At 36.9% G+C, this 14,021-nt stretch overlaps 1 protein-coding gene and 1 long non-coding RNA gene across 12 annotated transcripts in view; one reads left to right on the top strand and one right to left on the bottom strand.

The window, feature by feature from the left end:
• LOC133516039 (protein lap4) overlaps nt 1-14,021 on the bottom strand; it is a 102,517-nt gene that overhangs the window by 51,170 nt on the left and 37,326 nt on the right. For 10 of the 11 annotated variants that reach the window (XM_061848735.1, XM_061848737.1, XM_061848734.1 and 7 more), the window contains 4 exons: nt 10,939-11,127; nt 10,556-10,672; nt 7,553-7,711; nt 4,237-4,309 (listed from right to left, as the gene is read on the bottom strand). In XM_061848735.1, coding sequence (XP_061704719.1) covers nt 4,237-4,309; nt 7,553-7,711; nt 10,556-10,672; nt 10,939-11,127 — 538 coding nt within the window. The remainder of the gene's footprint in view (nt 1-4,236; nt 4,310-7,552; nt 7,712-10,555; nt 10,673-10,938; nt 11,128-14,021) is intronic. The other variant, XM_061848731.1, reaches the window with a different exon arrangement.
• Nucleotides 11,134-13,293, top strand: LOC133516054 (uncharacterized). The gene is made up of 2 exons (XR_009799164.1): nt 11,134-12,023; nt 12,324-13,293. It is a non-coding gene; the product is annotated as an uncharacterized LOC133516054 (long non-coding RNA).

Raw genomic sequence — 14,021 nt, 5'->3', positions numbered from 1 at the left:
TGTCTTTTACTATATTTTTGTAATTCTAAGGCAAAGTATGTTTATAATTGAAAGAAAAAACTCGGAGTACCTAAACCAAAAGGAACATTGGTATTGACAATTAATATCCTTTTGAACTTGTGGACCATAGTTGCAGTACTAGACTATAGTTGGGTGGTTTAACGGTACCTAGTTTTATTAAAGTGCTTAGTAAGAAAACAACATAAACTTTAACGAAGAACACAAACACAATACAATACAGATTTACAAATTAATAAAATTAAAAATGTGACACCAACACCATACCGCACGCATAAGGAAAAGTATGCTAAATGTGTGCCAGAGAGGATAAGAAATATGATCTTAATCTGCCATCAGATGGGCGTGAAATGCAAACGTTTCGAAACTGTGTGTTATAGTGTTGGGAAACAAGTTACTGCTTGTGAATCAACTGCTACGTACTTTTTTTATCTAAGAATGACCGCAGCGGCGTGCAACCGAGCGTAGTTCAACAAACAGGCCAATTCGAGTTTTAGTTATTAGATCTGTTTCCAACATAATACTGATCTGTTAGTGTCAAAAGTAGGGGACGATGGGTGAAATGCGGACGCAGGGTAAAACCGGACAAACGCATATCTATTTAATCCCTTCCTCCTGCGCCCGCTGGATGCAATCACGTGTTACTTTCCGCCATACTTAGTGTTGCGCAAACATTCACGACGGTTGGCTGCGCATGGTTTGCAAGGCAAAAAAAAGTATGATTTGAGAATTTTCTTTTAATTTTGGGTGCTTACTAATTTGAGTGACAGGTCTATATAGTAAGTAATGGTAAATAGTGATATTTTCCATAGATTTTCTCGCTAATGGAGTATGCATTGCAAATGTTTGTTTCAATGTCACGCTACGATAACCTAAAAAAATAATTGTTGATTCTTTTCAAACTAGATGCCTCGAAATTATATAAGAAAAAAAGAGCAAGCTTACACCATAGCCACCTTACAAAAATGCTAGCCGCAGTGCAAGAAATAAATACATGCCCCATGCTGTCCGTTATTTACCCAGCTTCTTCTATCCATGTTTACCCCAAGAGCTACGTGTAATTATGGACAGACAAGATTTTGACTTAAAACTAATAATTGTTAATTGATCTCGTAAAATAATTAATGTTGTTTGGAGGTATATAACCATAGTTTGATAATTAATAAATTCAGATTGATTACTGCTAATAGTATAGAAATTATACATTATTTTCTTTCAGCGCTCGCAATTCCCCCATCCTCCCCTTAAGTTTTTGCTTGGAGAAATGTCACTTTTAACACTGACATATCAGAATCATATGAGTATCATATTGAAAACAGATCTAATAACTAAAACTAGAATTGGCCTGAAAGGCTTGTTAACATAGGACCTCCGAAATGAGAAGAGGACTTCCTTACTCAATGCGTGGGAATGCTAACTCAAGACATGAATTCTAATTTAATTCCGTAAAATCTACAGTCTTATAACCATTTACTTTTATTTATGTTTACAGTTATTCTACAGAAATCATACAATCATACAAGTTCGAAATCATTACCTATTTTTTTGTAGTAAAGTACTATTCGTATCCACTCTCTAGAACTAACATATTTAGATATATTTCATATCAATAAACATTTACTATCAATAAATCACAAAAGCTTAGTGAAAAAAGAAATCACATTACTCGTTAATAATCAGTAACTTTATTGGCAATTCCATGTCATTGTCAATGATAACTTGAGCGCGTTAGATTTTACGTCATATATTTTATTACTGGATGTTTTATACCCTTGATAACCAATGCTATAAATGATTTGATTGAACTGCGGTTGCAAGCAGAGTGAAAGTCAGGTCATGTAAGAAAAAGGAACCCGCAATTTAAAAGGAAATAGACCACATCAACGCTTCCACAATACAAGGTAACGATGGAAAAAAAATGACAATGTACAGTCCGTTTGCCACCGAAGAGTATGTCATGCTATGTTTACCAGTACGGCACACTAACGACATAACAATAACTGAGCTTGACCTTCATACGTCGTTGTAGGTGCGAGGTTTCTAGCAAAGCGAAATACATATTGTGTCTAATATTGTTTTGTGCTAAGCAAGGATAAAATACTCATAAAATTGAACACTGTTTTTGTTGTTGTTTTAAACACTTTTAACCCGTACAAAACACTATAGACCGCACAGTTAACCGTCACAAAATAAAAACACAGACTAAGATCTCAGTTTTGATTAAATCAGACGTAGGTATGCAAACCGAGAGTGAATCATTCACTGGCAACGTATCACTTGGTTACACATCACCTAGTTCCTACAGCTAAGTGAGTTGTGTGTCACGCGCTACAGACTGCCGTATATTATTTTCGCTAGTTAGGGTTGGAATCAGGTACAAACGACACAGGTGTAACGAATACTGCGGGGTTTCATTCAGCGGAGCGAAATGGCACGTCGAGCGCGGTAGATAAGCTGATAACATTGCGATAGCTCCTTTAAACCGAGAATGGCAAATATATGTATACATTTTTCGCCTTCTTACAGTGGAATAAGGTACAAAAGTGTTATATTACGCCCACTACGAACGCAAATGTTCGTGAGCAATCCTTTACACGGCAATCAGTATAAGGAAGCACCACTGCTGAACAAACCTACTTGAAGTTTATTTTAAGAATGGCTGTATTTATGTGCACAGGATTGAACTTCTCTAACTTTATGGTGCATGTCGTTGGATGTTTAAGATCAAGGATCATCTAAACCGATTACTGCAGAAGAGAAAAAAACAGTTTTAAATGTATATTTTTATAGGAGTGAGCATGTATTTTTTGACACGCTTTATAACTCAAACAGCTAGACGTGGAAACTGAACCAATAATGAAGAATATTGTGTCAACAAATTTCTGTGTCGTTAGGCTACATTTTCAACCCAGTAGTCAGGTTAGTTTTTGGTTTTACTTGTGATATGTACGGGGTGTGTTATAAATATTTGACAAGCTTCTAACCATTGACTTTTATTCAATGATAATTAACTCAGTACTTATTTATAATAAATAAATAATAAATATTATAGGACATTATTACACAAATTAATACACAGCCACAGTAAGCTCAATAAGGCTTGTGTTGAGGGTACTTACACAACGATATAATATATAAATATTTTTAAATACTTAAATACATAGAAAACACCCATGACTCAGGAACAAATATCCAAGCTCATCACACGAATAAATGCCCTTACCAGGATTTGAACCCGGGACCATCGGCTTCGTAGACAGGGTCACTATCCACTAGGCCAAACCGGTCGTCACTTAATTAGGTACACAACACAGTACTTAATTAGATTAAAGTTCGATTATCTAGAAAACCGGAACTTTTACTAAACCTATTGGCTGCGTGCGAAGTGCATGGTATTAGGGTTATAGTAAAGCGATTGCAGCACGTGCGGTGGTAAAAATTGTCACTAACAAAGGTCTTTAACATTTCGTACAAGTTATGCAAGAATCACTCTATTGATAGGTGAAAATCGTATGTAAACCCGTTCAGTAGTTTTTAAGTTTTGGTGTTGTTTTATAAGATGTAGTGAATTAACGTTTCCCCCTAGATTTGCGGATGTTAGGTTGCGTGACAGTCGTGCACGCAGCGTATACCTCCATTTTCTGGACCGTCCTAAGGAGCCTTGTCAGTGGTTATAAGCTTGTCTATTATTTACAGGGCACCCTATATTACGAGGCACTGAAATCGAGTAAGAGATGGTATTTTATTTACGTATGCATTAAAGGGATAATCCAAGTCATGACTAAAAAGCACAACCCAGGGACTCGTAAATTATGGGATGCGGTATAACACTCAACAGACTAACAAAAAATAAACAGATCAGATGGAGTTCGAGAGCTACATTTCTCACAAAAATAAAGACGATGGTGCATTGTGACGCGAGAGTGACGCCTCGATGGAGCCCGATTTACTTGCGCTCGTGATCGTTAGACGACCCCGCATGGTCACGACCGTGTAAAATAATGTCGCGAGCATGCACTAATCCACCGGCAGAGCGTGCACTACCGGAAGATTGGCAGACGTAACCTAGTACAGGTGGAATTCAAACCAGGACTTAGTTTAACAAAAGAACCCAAATCCACAACATTTTTTAACGAACGAAAGGTTATAATTACACAGTTAAAAATTGCATGGTTTGAATCCTTTTTACTAAAACTGTTTTAATATTCTAGCACTCACCATCAGGCATATCTTCAACGTTTTCATCGTCATCAGTCTTCTGGTCCTCTTGAACTTCTCTTTTTTTGATAGCCTGTAAAAATAATGTTGTTTAAGGCCCATTCTAAACGCTTGTCTTCGAATAAACAACATGCCAGGCGACGTCGAATATTTGAATGTGGTTTGAATGATCATAATATCACAGTACACAAGCGAGGTAAGCCAAACAAAATGCAATCAAATCTAAATTGAAATCTCGTGCTGAATGTCGCCGTATCACGTCTACGCATCTCACCCGGGCGAGCCATCCTCCTGCCGCTTTCAAGCACCTCATTTTAATAAGCACCGATAGCGAACACTTCGGAAATTGCCGGTTGTTTATAGCAGATTTATTTAACACTACACTGGTATTGAGAAAGCGGCACTTCACTTATCGATTAATCTCGGTACACGAAGCATTGTTACGAGTTGGTTCGGCACGATGCGGAGCAGTCATTTCTGCGCTCGCGGAGGGTCTACCGAGCGAGCTGCGGCGGAGCCGAGGGCCCGAGCGCACCAGCCCGGAACACCGTACCACTCCAGCAATTACCCACGGTTGGGTCGTGCTTACAGAAACGGAGCGATTTGTAACAAGATTTACACTTTAGGCACTTGTTCTATGTTTTTTTGGTTCTTAGTGCAAAAGTAAAAAAGCTTCGCGATAAGAAACCTCTTGGTCTAAAGGACTGAGGTTTTTCGAAGATTATTTTTGTCAAGCAGATATGTTACCCGCTGTGCTAATCGCTATATATTAATATGTTCGCAGGCGAAGTATGCAAGAAGCCGGTCTCACGGCGCTATTGTTTCTGCGATTCACCGTCTTACAAGAAATTTCGACGCGGCCAGCGAGTCCGCTTTTACCTCTCGTGCACTATTACTTATTTACTTTGAGTTTAACATCGGTACTACCTCAATGGATAAGCTCACGATTCTATCTTCAATAAATGTAACATTAAACGTTAACTACTTTGACCTTTAGAAAATATACATTATGTACACTGATGCGTTTAAGCTAGCTTCCAAGTTTTGTAATTTTCATTCATTTTACATATCTTACGTAACTTCAGTTATAACAAAAGTTAATATTTAATTATAAATACAGAATTCGTTTTAATCATTATGTAAATAGAATAATAGCAATAACAGAAGCCCGTAAACTTTCAGTGCTTACTTTCTCTTTTATCTAAAATAACAATACGCTTTTTCCACGCATAGTACCTATGATAAGTGGAATTTTTAATTAGTGGAGCAATTTGACAAATATCTATTTAAACTGACACAAAATATTCTTGAAACATAAATGAGAGCACCTAGATCCCGTGTATATACCTACTTATTCGAATTATGGTTTCACCTCGTTAGGAACTTTTATCAAACGGCAATAGCAGAAATGAACATTGAAGTATGATAAGTTACTGATTGCAAAGGAGGGAAATTATGCCGGAAACGAATTGACATTCGCAGATATCCTTTAAACGAACTGATACGTTCGTTAGATAACTCGCAGCGTAGATCTAAGCAGGATCCGGTTTGACTGTACGTGTACACTCGTACAGCGTATGATAAATGATTCCAAAATACGACTCTCAGCGTGAAATGCGTTCAACATATGATGTCTGCCATTACTCAACACAGAGAAAAGGTTAATTAATCAGTCAGTTAATTACGACATGGGAGGCAACAATAATGCTAAGAGCTTTCATGCGCATGCAATATTAATTTGTCAGAAAATTACTGTAATGAAGCATAATGTGTATATTAGTGCAATTTACAAGAATATGCCATAGATGTACAGTAATAGCATTCAAGTGCGCATGGGCCAGCTCGACCGCAGACTGAAAGGCTATAATTTTGTATTCATTCATGTGATAATTTCAAAGTGCCTACTCTATGATAGCAACTCCTAGGTGTACGGTCTAGCTGTGCCCTGCCTAACGAGCGAAACCTAGTTCGCAAATACTCTCACGAAGATGGATGTCTTGAGTTATCTAGCCACATATATTAGCGTCAAGTTAGAGCGCTTTACGTCTCTTTGATAAACAGATACATTTTCTCTCCATTAATGTTACCACCACTTCCGTTATTTTTCTCAAGATCATCTTATTAACATGGTAGTGACATCTAGTATGAATAGTGTAAGCATCAATTAACATCACTAGGGCGCCATCTCATTTGCTCCCAAGGAAACTTCACTTGTATTTACAATGTGGGAAAAGGCGAGCGATTCATTTTGCTCATTATTTACCACTATCATTACTGTCCGTGGGCTTAGCCTTACACGATGAGAAACTGAATAGCTTAGTTATCTCTATTCAACGACCTTAAATAAATTATATGAGAGCCTCTATATGGCAAAGGTCCTAGTTATGTATCTTATTTTCCTAAAAAAAGTCTATAACATATGATATGTTGCTTGTAGGAAATATTGACATCCAGTATATAAACAACGTGCAATGGAGCTACGAGTAACAGCAATAGATACACTGAGCCGCATGCACTCGACACAGACCCAGATTGACCACTTCTTACTACTTTTACTAGGCCAGATACATCATTGCCAAAAGGAATCGTAAAAATTGTCTAACAAATACTAAGTAAAAAAAAAAAACAATAAATAAAGGAAGCGTTGACTGCTTTTGTATTATTGGAGATGCAGCATTCCTCCTACTTATTGCAATACTAACGCGTATTAATCATTGTCATCAGTTTAAAATTTGTGGGAAGCGATAGCCTCGAAAGTGACATCAAGCAATAATTAATAGGTTCTCAAGACATATAACCATCCATATGCGTCGTGTGGACAGTAACAAAAGACTTAACATCGCCTTACTCGTAAAATCCAAGCAAGATCTACACAACTTTACGATTACTCTTACATATTTGTGTCAATTTTACGGTAGTCATGGACCGACGTAATCATTATGTATGTGTCCATGGTATATCGGTTACATGTTTACAAGTAGGATTTATTTTTACGAAGGTGTGAAATACGAGTTCTCAAACATTACAACCCTGCACCACCTCATTAAGCACTGAAAAATAACTCACAATGGTATAAATAATATTCTGATCACATGACTTGTAGTAGCTAAAAACTTTCGGACCAGCCCGCGTGCATAGAAACACGCAAATTAAATATCAAAAAGCTTGTAAAACCAGTATAAAGGTTCGAAAATATTACTTGTATGGTAGAAGTAGAATTGCCTACACTATTATTATTATAAAGAAATATATAGTGGTTTTTGGTTGATGCATCCGGCCCATAGTGATACATCTGGTCCGTCGGTCGCACTCGCACCTGAGCGATGAGGTCTCTGGCGCGGCCCGCATCCATCTGGTTGACGCGTTTGTTCTTGAGGTGGTGCGGCGTGTCGCGGCGGTGCAGCCGGCCGCCCGCGTCCGCCGGCGCGGCGCGCTCCCGCACGCCGGCCCGCCACGCCACTCGCCTCGTACCTCTCTGCCCAACCCATACAACCCCCTTCATGTGCATATTTACTCACTATTACGTACAAACTCGTTCAATACAAATTACCCAAATGTAAATCAATTAGGCAGTAGTGCACATAGGCATATTGTTTCTATAAACCTAATGCATTCTGATGAAAATACTATTTTAGACATTTGTGAACATCTAGAATCAAGTAGTGGATTTATCAGTACTGCTACTTGACAATAGATGTCGCAATTAACGAAAAGTCTAATGCTCAATAATTTTCAGCTCATATATAACCGGATTTACCGGAACTCTATTTTCGAGTCTTTCTGCTTGTAATATTAGTTGTAAATTGTTAAGCAGAACACTTTTTGTCCGTCATGGCACTCATGACATCTAGTATTAAGTAGCGGTACTGATAAATCCTCTACTTGACGCTAGATGTCGACTACGAAAATAATAACCGTTTTGGTAAGAAAACTGATGTATGGCGCTAGCACCCGAAGCCACTTGTTTCTCTATGCTGCTACCGAATAAGTAAAAATGTTGGCCCCTTCCGTTGAACGTAATTTTCGTTTGTCGATTTCAGAGCTCCTAAAAGATTCTAATCATGAATGAATAGAGTTATATAGAACGCCAACGTCTCCGTGAACATCCCACAATAAAAATGATCCATAGCAGAAATATAATGAATGTTATTAAGTTAATCTCCTGTCGCAGACATGTCTGGCAATCCATCTAATCAAAATAATGACTAGGCATGGACGACACTTGTCATTACCATTATTGGTTCTTTTTGACTCCAGTCCAGTTTCATTTCTTCAATAACATACTGCAATAGCCTTAAGATATATAAAGAAAAATGTTATCCATTATGTTAATAAACCTCAACCAAAGATATACCATACAAGTACCTACTGTTATATTCAACTTAGTTGTTTGTTACACTTATATAAATTCTCAAAGCATTTCAGCGTAACCCTTGTTGTCTTGAACGCTAATTTAATATTGCTTAAAGATTGAATAAAAATTAATAGTGTCTCAAAATCTGATAAGTTACTTTGACTTTGTTTTGCTTCATCTATATCTGTTTTTTCTTAACTGACATAATATTATTAGATTATTTGTTATTTAATTTAATTACGTATACCTAATCAAAGAGTTAAAACAAAAATCACTCCATAATATGACAACCGAACTAGATGGCGCTACACGGTATTTATATATTTAAATTTTATTACATAAAATATAAACTTAAATTACGGTCGAAAAATTGATTATTTGGCAGTTTACTGTTCACTTTACATTGGACAGCTCTTAGCGTGTCATTGAGGTATTATGTAGTACTAGAGAAGACCACTGGAAGAAAATGCTTCCACACGTCAATGAAGTGCCGGCACTTCACTGCGTTTAGTACGTCTCCGACTACTGGCGAGATGCCACGCATGTGTCACAAATAAAATAAAAAAATAAAAATAAAAAATACCATTGTGTGTTATGAAAATGTATTCTAATAATATCAAGAATCATAATAAAAGCAATATATTAACAATCCACTGCGAAAAAACTCTTGTTTTAAGCTCATTTACAATATTTTGAAATATCACTTTAAACACTCGCGGTGGTACGCCATTTTCTTTGGCGCATAGATTAAATTTCGCAGATGTAACACGTAGGTACTAATGATGATCTACCTTATTGTTTGCAGAATATATACATAATAATGATATATTACTCTTTATTTCGTAATTTATTTTACTGTTTTTCTCATATTTAAATAGTATATTATGCTATAAGCGCCATTTGATAAAAAAACGAAAGTCATTTGAGAAAGAGTTTCATGACTATTTTTATAAATTTTAATGTCATCCGTGTCACATATGTAAAACAATTTCAATACACTTGTAAGAAAATAAATACATTTTATCCAGATTCTTCACAGTGTGTATGTAGGCAGAAACTGAACAGTTGTCATAACAGTTTCGCCTCTGGCTAGCTACTTAGCTATGCTTATTCTTTAGCTTAGTGACAGACGTCAAACACCGAAAATGGCGGATACAATTTGTTCTCGATAGCCTGTCTAGTATATTTATGTCAGTGGCGTAAGTATGACAACCAAATTTATTTGAACCGCAAATTGCCAAAGAATCAATTTCCTCGACCGTACAAAAGGCGAATTTAATGCCACGAGGTATTCTCTACCAGTTAACCATTCGCGGTGCATTTGAAAACCAAAAGAAAACATTATTAAAAATGTTCTCTTTAGAGTTGCGAGGTGAATAATTGTTAAACTTCATTTTATTACAAGAGTTACCACCTAATGTACTGTGCTGTACGTACGTGAACAGCGATAACTACTTCAGCTGTCAAATTCGAAGCACCAATGTTTTGTAGATTTTACAGCGCTTCTATTATAGTATTATTAAACTCGATGGGTACGCTGACAGGTGTCATTTCCATACAATTTTGCGAGATTTGGCGTTTTTAGGTTATAAATTATAATTATGGAGATATAACTCTTTAATTATAACTAACCACGATTTGGCCATTTTATGGAGTTCATTCATTTCTAAAAATATTAGCGTTCACGCAACTGGGTATTAGTTAGTTAAATCAAGTACTACGTGACTACGGTAATTGTATGCATTTTTATGCGCAACAGTGATTCTACTCAATTGGTCAAAAATAATATTTTTAAGTATTCTAAATCAATAATAGTATCCACATCGATCAGTTAATACTCCATGTTCAATTCTGTAAACTCGTTTTTGTGTGACTTCTGAGACAAATACACTATCACGCATAAATAAACGATTATTACGAAACAACCCACAGCTGATATTATTATTATTGGGTAGCGCTCGTTACCTCGAGTTCGTCCGAGTCGTCGTCGTTCTCGCCTCCCGAAGATTCTCGGCCGTCGGCCGCGTTTTCGTCGTCCTCTTCCTCTTTAGGTTGCTCCGTGGGCGCTGGTGTATGCACCGGCTGTATTACAAAATGCAACCATGTAGGAAATCCTAATTTTATGTATAATATGGTAAATCAATGAGTTTCTTGAAACCGTGCACTAAGGCGTGAGAACGAACGCGCTTCCTTACTAACGCTGCTATCAAGATTAACTTTGATCTAGGGGGCAGTATCAGCCCGCTTACATTAGTTATATATTTTTTGTCATGTATTTAAATTACTTTGAAATATTAATGATAAAATGAATATACAGAATTCTAAAGAACAAAATTGGGTTTACTTACTTCGACAACTTCGATGGGTATATTATGCACGGCTTCGGTAGGTGAAATAGGAAGTCCGTTGGTGGTAGGTGCTTGTGGTTTGGGCATTTCCTCGGACTGAACAGCTTCTGGCGATCGGCCTGCAAGCAGCTTATGTGCCTTCGCCTTGAGGTCTTTCGGGTGAGGTGTGTTTTGTCGAACAAACGGCGTCTGCAAATCAAATATCTCATTAGCAAAATTTGGAATTAGAGTTTGTGCGAGCCCCATACCGAAAAGTTACGCCAAACGTAGGTTAAATGCTTGGAATCGCTGGGAAGTATCAGTACGTCATCAGACACACCTTAGGCATACACGATTCTAGCCAGACTCAAGTGTGTATTAGTGTAACTATCAATGCATGTAGGCCGAAGTAAAACGAGGCTCGCACAGTAGGTGTCGATTATACTAAACAAGTTGATGATTCTAAAGGAAGAAAAAACATCATTGCTCGCATGCACATGCAAATAAAAAGGTGTTTGTAAATATCGCAAAAAATATCATACGATTAAAACTATTTTTTTTTTCATTACAATGTAATAAAAAAGTTTGGGCGCTATCCCCAAAAATTAAATTAAATTATCAAATAGGACGTGTAACGCACTGTTTTGTTGGTCTTGTTTATTTCACAGATATAATAAAAATATATTTCGTAAACTAAAACCTTATACAACAGGACTGTCGTGTAAAATATTTGTAGATGTTGCTGAAATGTGAGAAGGTACGAGTACGATGACGTTGGACCGAAAAAAATATAATTGACACTTAACCTAATAAGCAGTAATGCAATAATGTGTGGAGGCGGAGTGAATTACAGTACATGATATCATACGCCACCTCTCCTTAGCGGTAACACGACGTGTCTCCTAGATACCCAGCTAATCTACATTAAGTGCAGTTTACTCAGTGCGGAACTACTCATACTCAACTAAATTTGAATAGTGTTCAGAGTAATTGGTACAGAAATAGCATTGCTAAAAAATACTACTTAATTCAAAATTCGCAAATGTTGTTGTGTCTCCTATTCGTATTCGATGAGTGGTTAGTCATTATGAGCACGGAACTTGAAGGTAGTATATAAAGTAAATGTGTGTTTAGAATATCCACAACATTTATCTATTATACGTTAGAATAATTTAACGAAAATAAAAACTAATCTCTAATTGCATTTCAACGTGATAACACGAAATTACAAGAGGCTTGAGGCGGTAAGCGCATTCCGACAAATATGAGTGCATTCACAATATTTTATTACTTTCATAATATCGCCGACGTAACTGGAAGACTGTAGGCATAATGTGTTGCTTTCCTGGCCCAAACATACTAAATGGCAAGTGGGTAGTAGGTAAGTAAACTTTTTGCTTTTTCAGGTCGATGTAATAAAGTCGAATGGGAGTGCCCAACCAGTAATGGATTACGATGCTCGAGCCTTTGCATTAAGCTTTCTACGTCACCGCCTTTAGTAACGTGCAAACAGAGCTGCCGTATACGGCTCAAGGACAAGCTAAAAAACTGGTAGCTATGTACACGAATTCCAGTAACTGTTGTAGATATATGCTTGTTTCTCCTCTTAAATTTACTTTCATTAGCTTATCTTTATATGATTGTGAAATTAAAGATAGGTAAGTATGAAGTTAAATAAAATTTAATAAATCAGGGGATTGGAGCAATCTTTCATGCGAATATTGAAATAAAGTTTAATATACTTTCTTTTTCGGAATGGGGTGGCAAGACAAGGGAGGGCTGCAAATGGGCATTTTCATTTTAATTAGTACTTCTAATTTTTACTAGTGTTTGCCACACCTAACTTTGCTATTGCTAATGGTGTGGTGTTTGGAATTGGTCTTCAGTTATGTAGCGACCGCTCACCGGCCAATGTACATGATTAAATGAAAACACCCAGATTTGTGAATGCACTCGGCAGGCGCTTTGCCGTGTACCTCCGCCAGGTTAGTAATAGAGGAGGACAGTCGCTGCAGCGAGGTCCGGCGCTGGGTGGTGACTAGCTTGCGCACTACGTTTATAGGCCGTCGCAGACCGAGCATAGCCTGGGATGCGAAAGACTCGGAAACTGTCGCTTCTTCGCTGTCTTCCTGTATCGATGGGACCTTAAAACCAAACATCCTTTTTCTACGAAAACACGGTTTCGAAGGAACTAAATGACTAAAATTACATTAACTAAGCTTAACGTTAAGTTTCTGATACAGGGATTACTCAGATGACTAAGTGAACAGAGCACATATGTCAAGTATTACTGCTGATATCTGAAATGAATTTACTTATTATGTACAATACGCAAATAAAAATTTTGAAAGCAAGACATTAAATACATTCATTTTATCCTCTTTTTCTTTTTATAAATTCCTTGTTGGCTATAAGTATGGGAATAGGGTACCATGTCGGTCCGAAAGCTGTAAGTTCAGAGTTAGGACTTTATATCTAAATACTTTATTTCGTTCTGTGGGCGACACGTTGAATATTTCTTTCCTATTTCTATGCAATGATTTATAATATTTAGAGTTACACAGACAAAACAACACAGTACTTCTTTCTTTCAATAAATCCTCTAATTGACTAAAATATGATTTTTATTTTCAAATATCTGTGCTGTGGTTAATATACATTAAATTTTGTAAAAATATTTTCTATAATGTCAAAGTCCAGACAAGAAAACGGGGACTAGGAACGTTTGTATGGACAAGCCGTCCTCCACTTCTTAAGGATTTATATTACATTGTGCAACGAGCGGGGTAAGTGAAATTTTGGATACGAGGGTGGTAATTCCCGACAGGCGCAGGCTGGAGGGAATTAAAGACCCGAGTTTGCAATATTCTTACCCCCCAGAGTCACACACAATGTTTTTCATCACACTTCCGAAGAGAAAATTAAATTTTAAGCGAAATAATTCTTAAATACGGTGACATATCAAAAATTCGTCCGCCATTTTGTAATTTATTGACAGGTTAGGCATCGAAGGCACAGACCTATTTGGCATTCAGCCACGATTGAAAGTTATGTAAAATATTTTAAACGGCTTTTAAATTAATGAAATTAAATAATTTTAAACA

Source organism: Cydia pomonella, chromosome 3, assembly GCF_033807575.1.
Source record: "Cydia pomonella isolate Wapato2018A chromosome 3, ilCydPomo1, whole genome shotgun sequence".
In the NCBI taxonomy this organism is placed as follows: Eukaryota; Metazoa; Arthropoda; class Insecta; order Lepidoptera; family Tortricidae; genus Cydia; species Cydia pomonella.
Note: the sequence above shows the minus strand (reverse complement) of the source record. Positions and strands in the feature narration are given on the sequence as shown.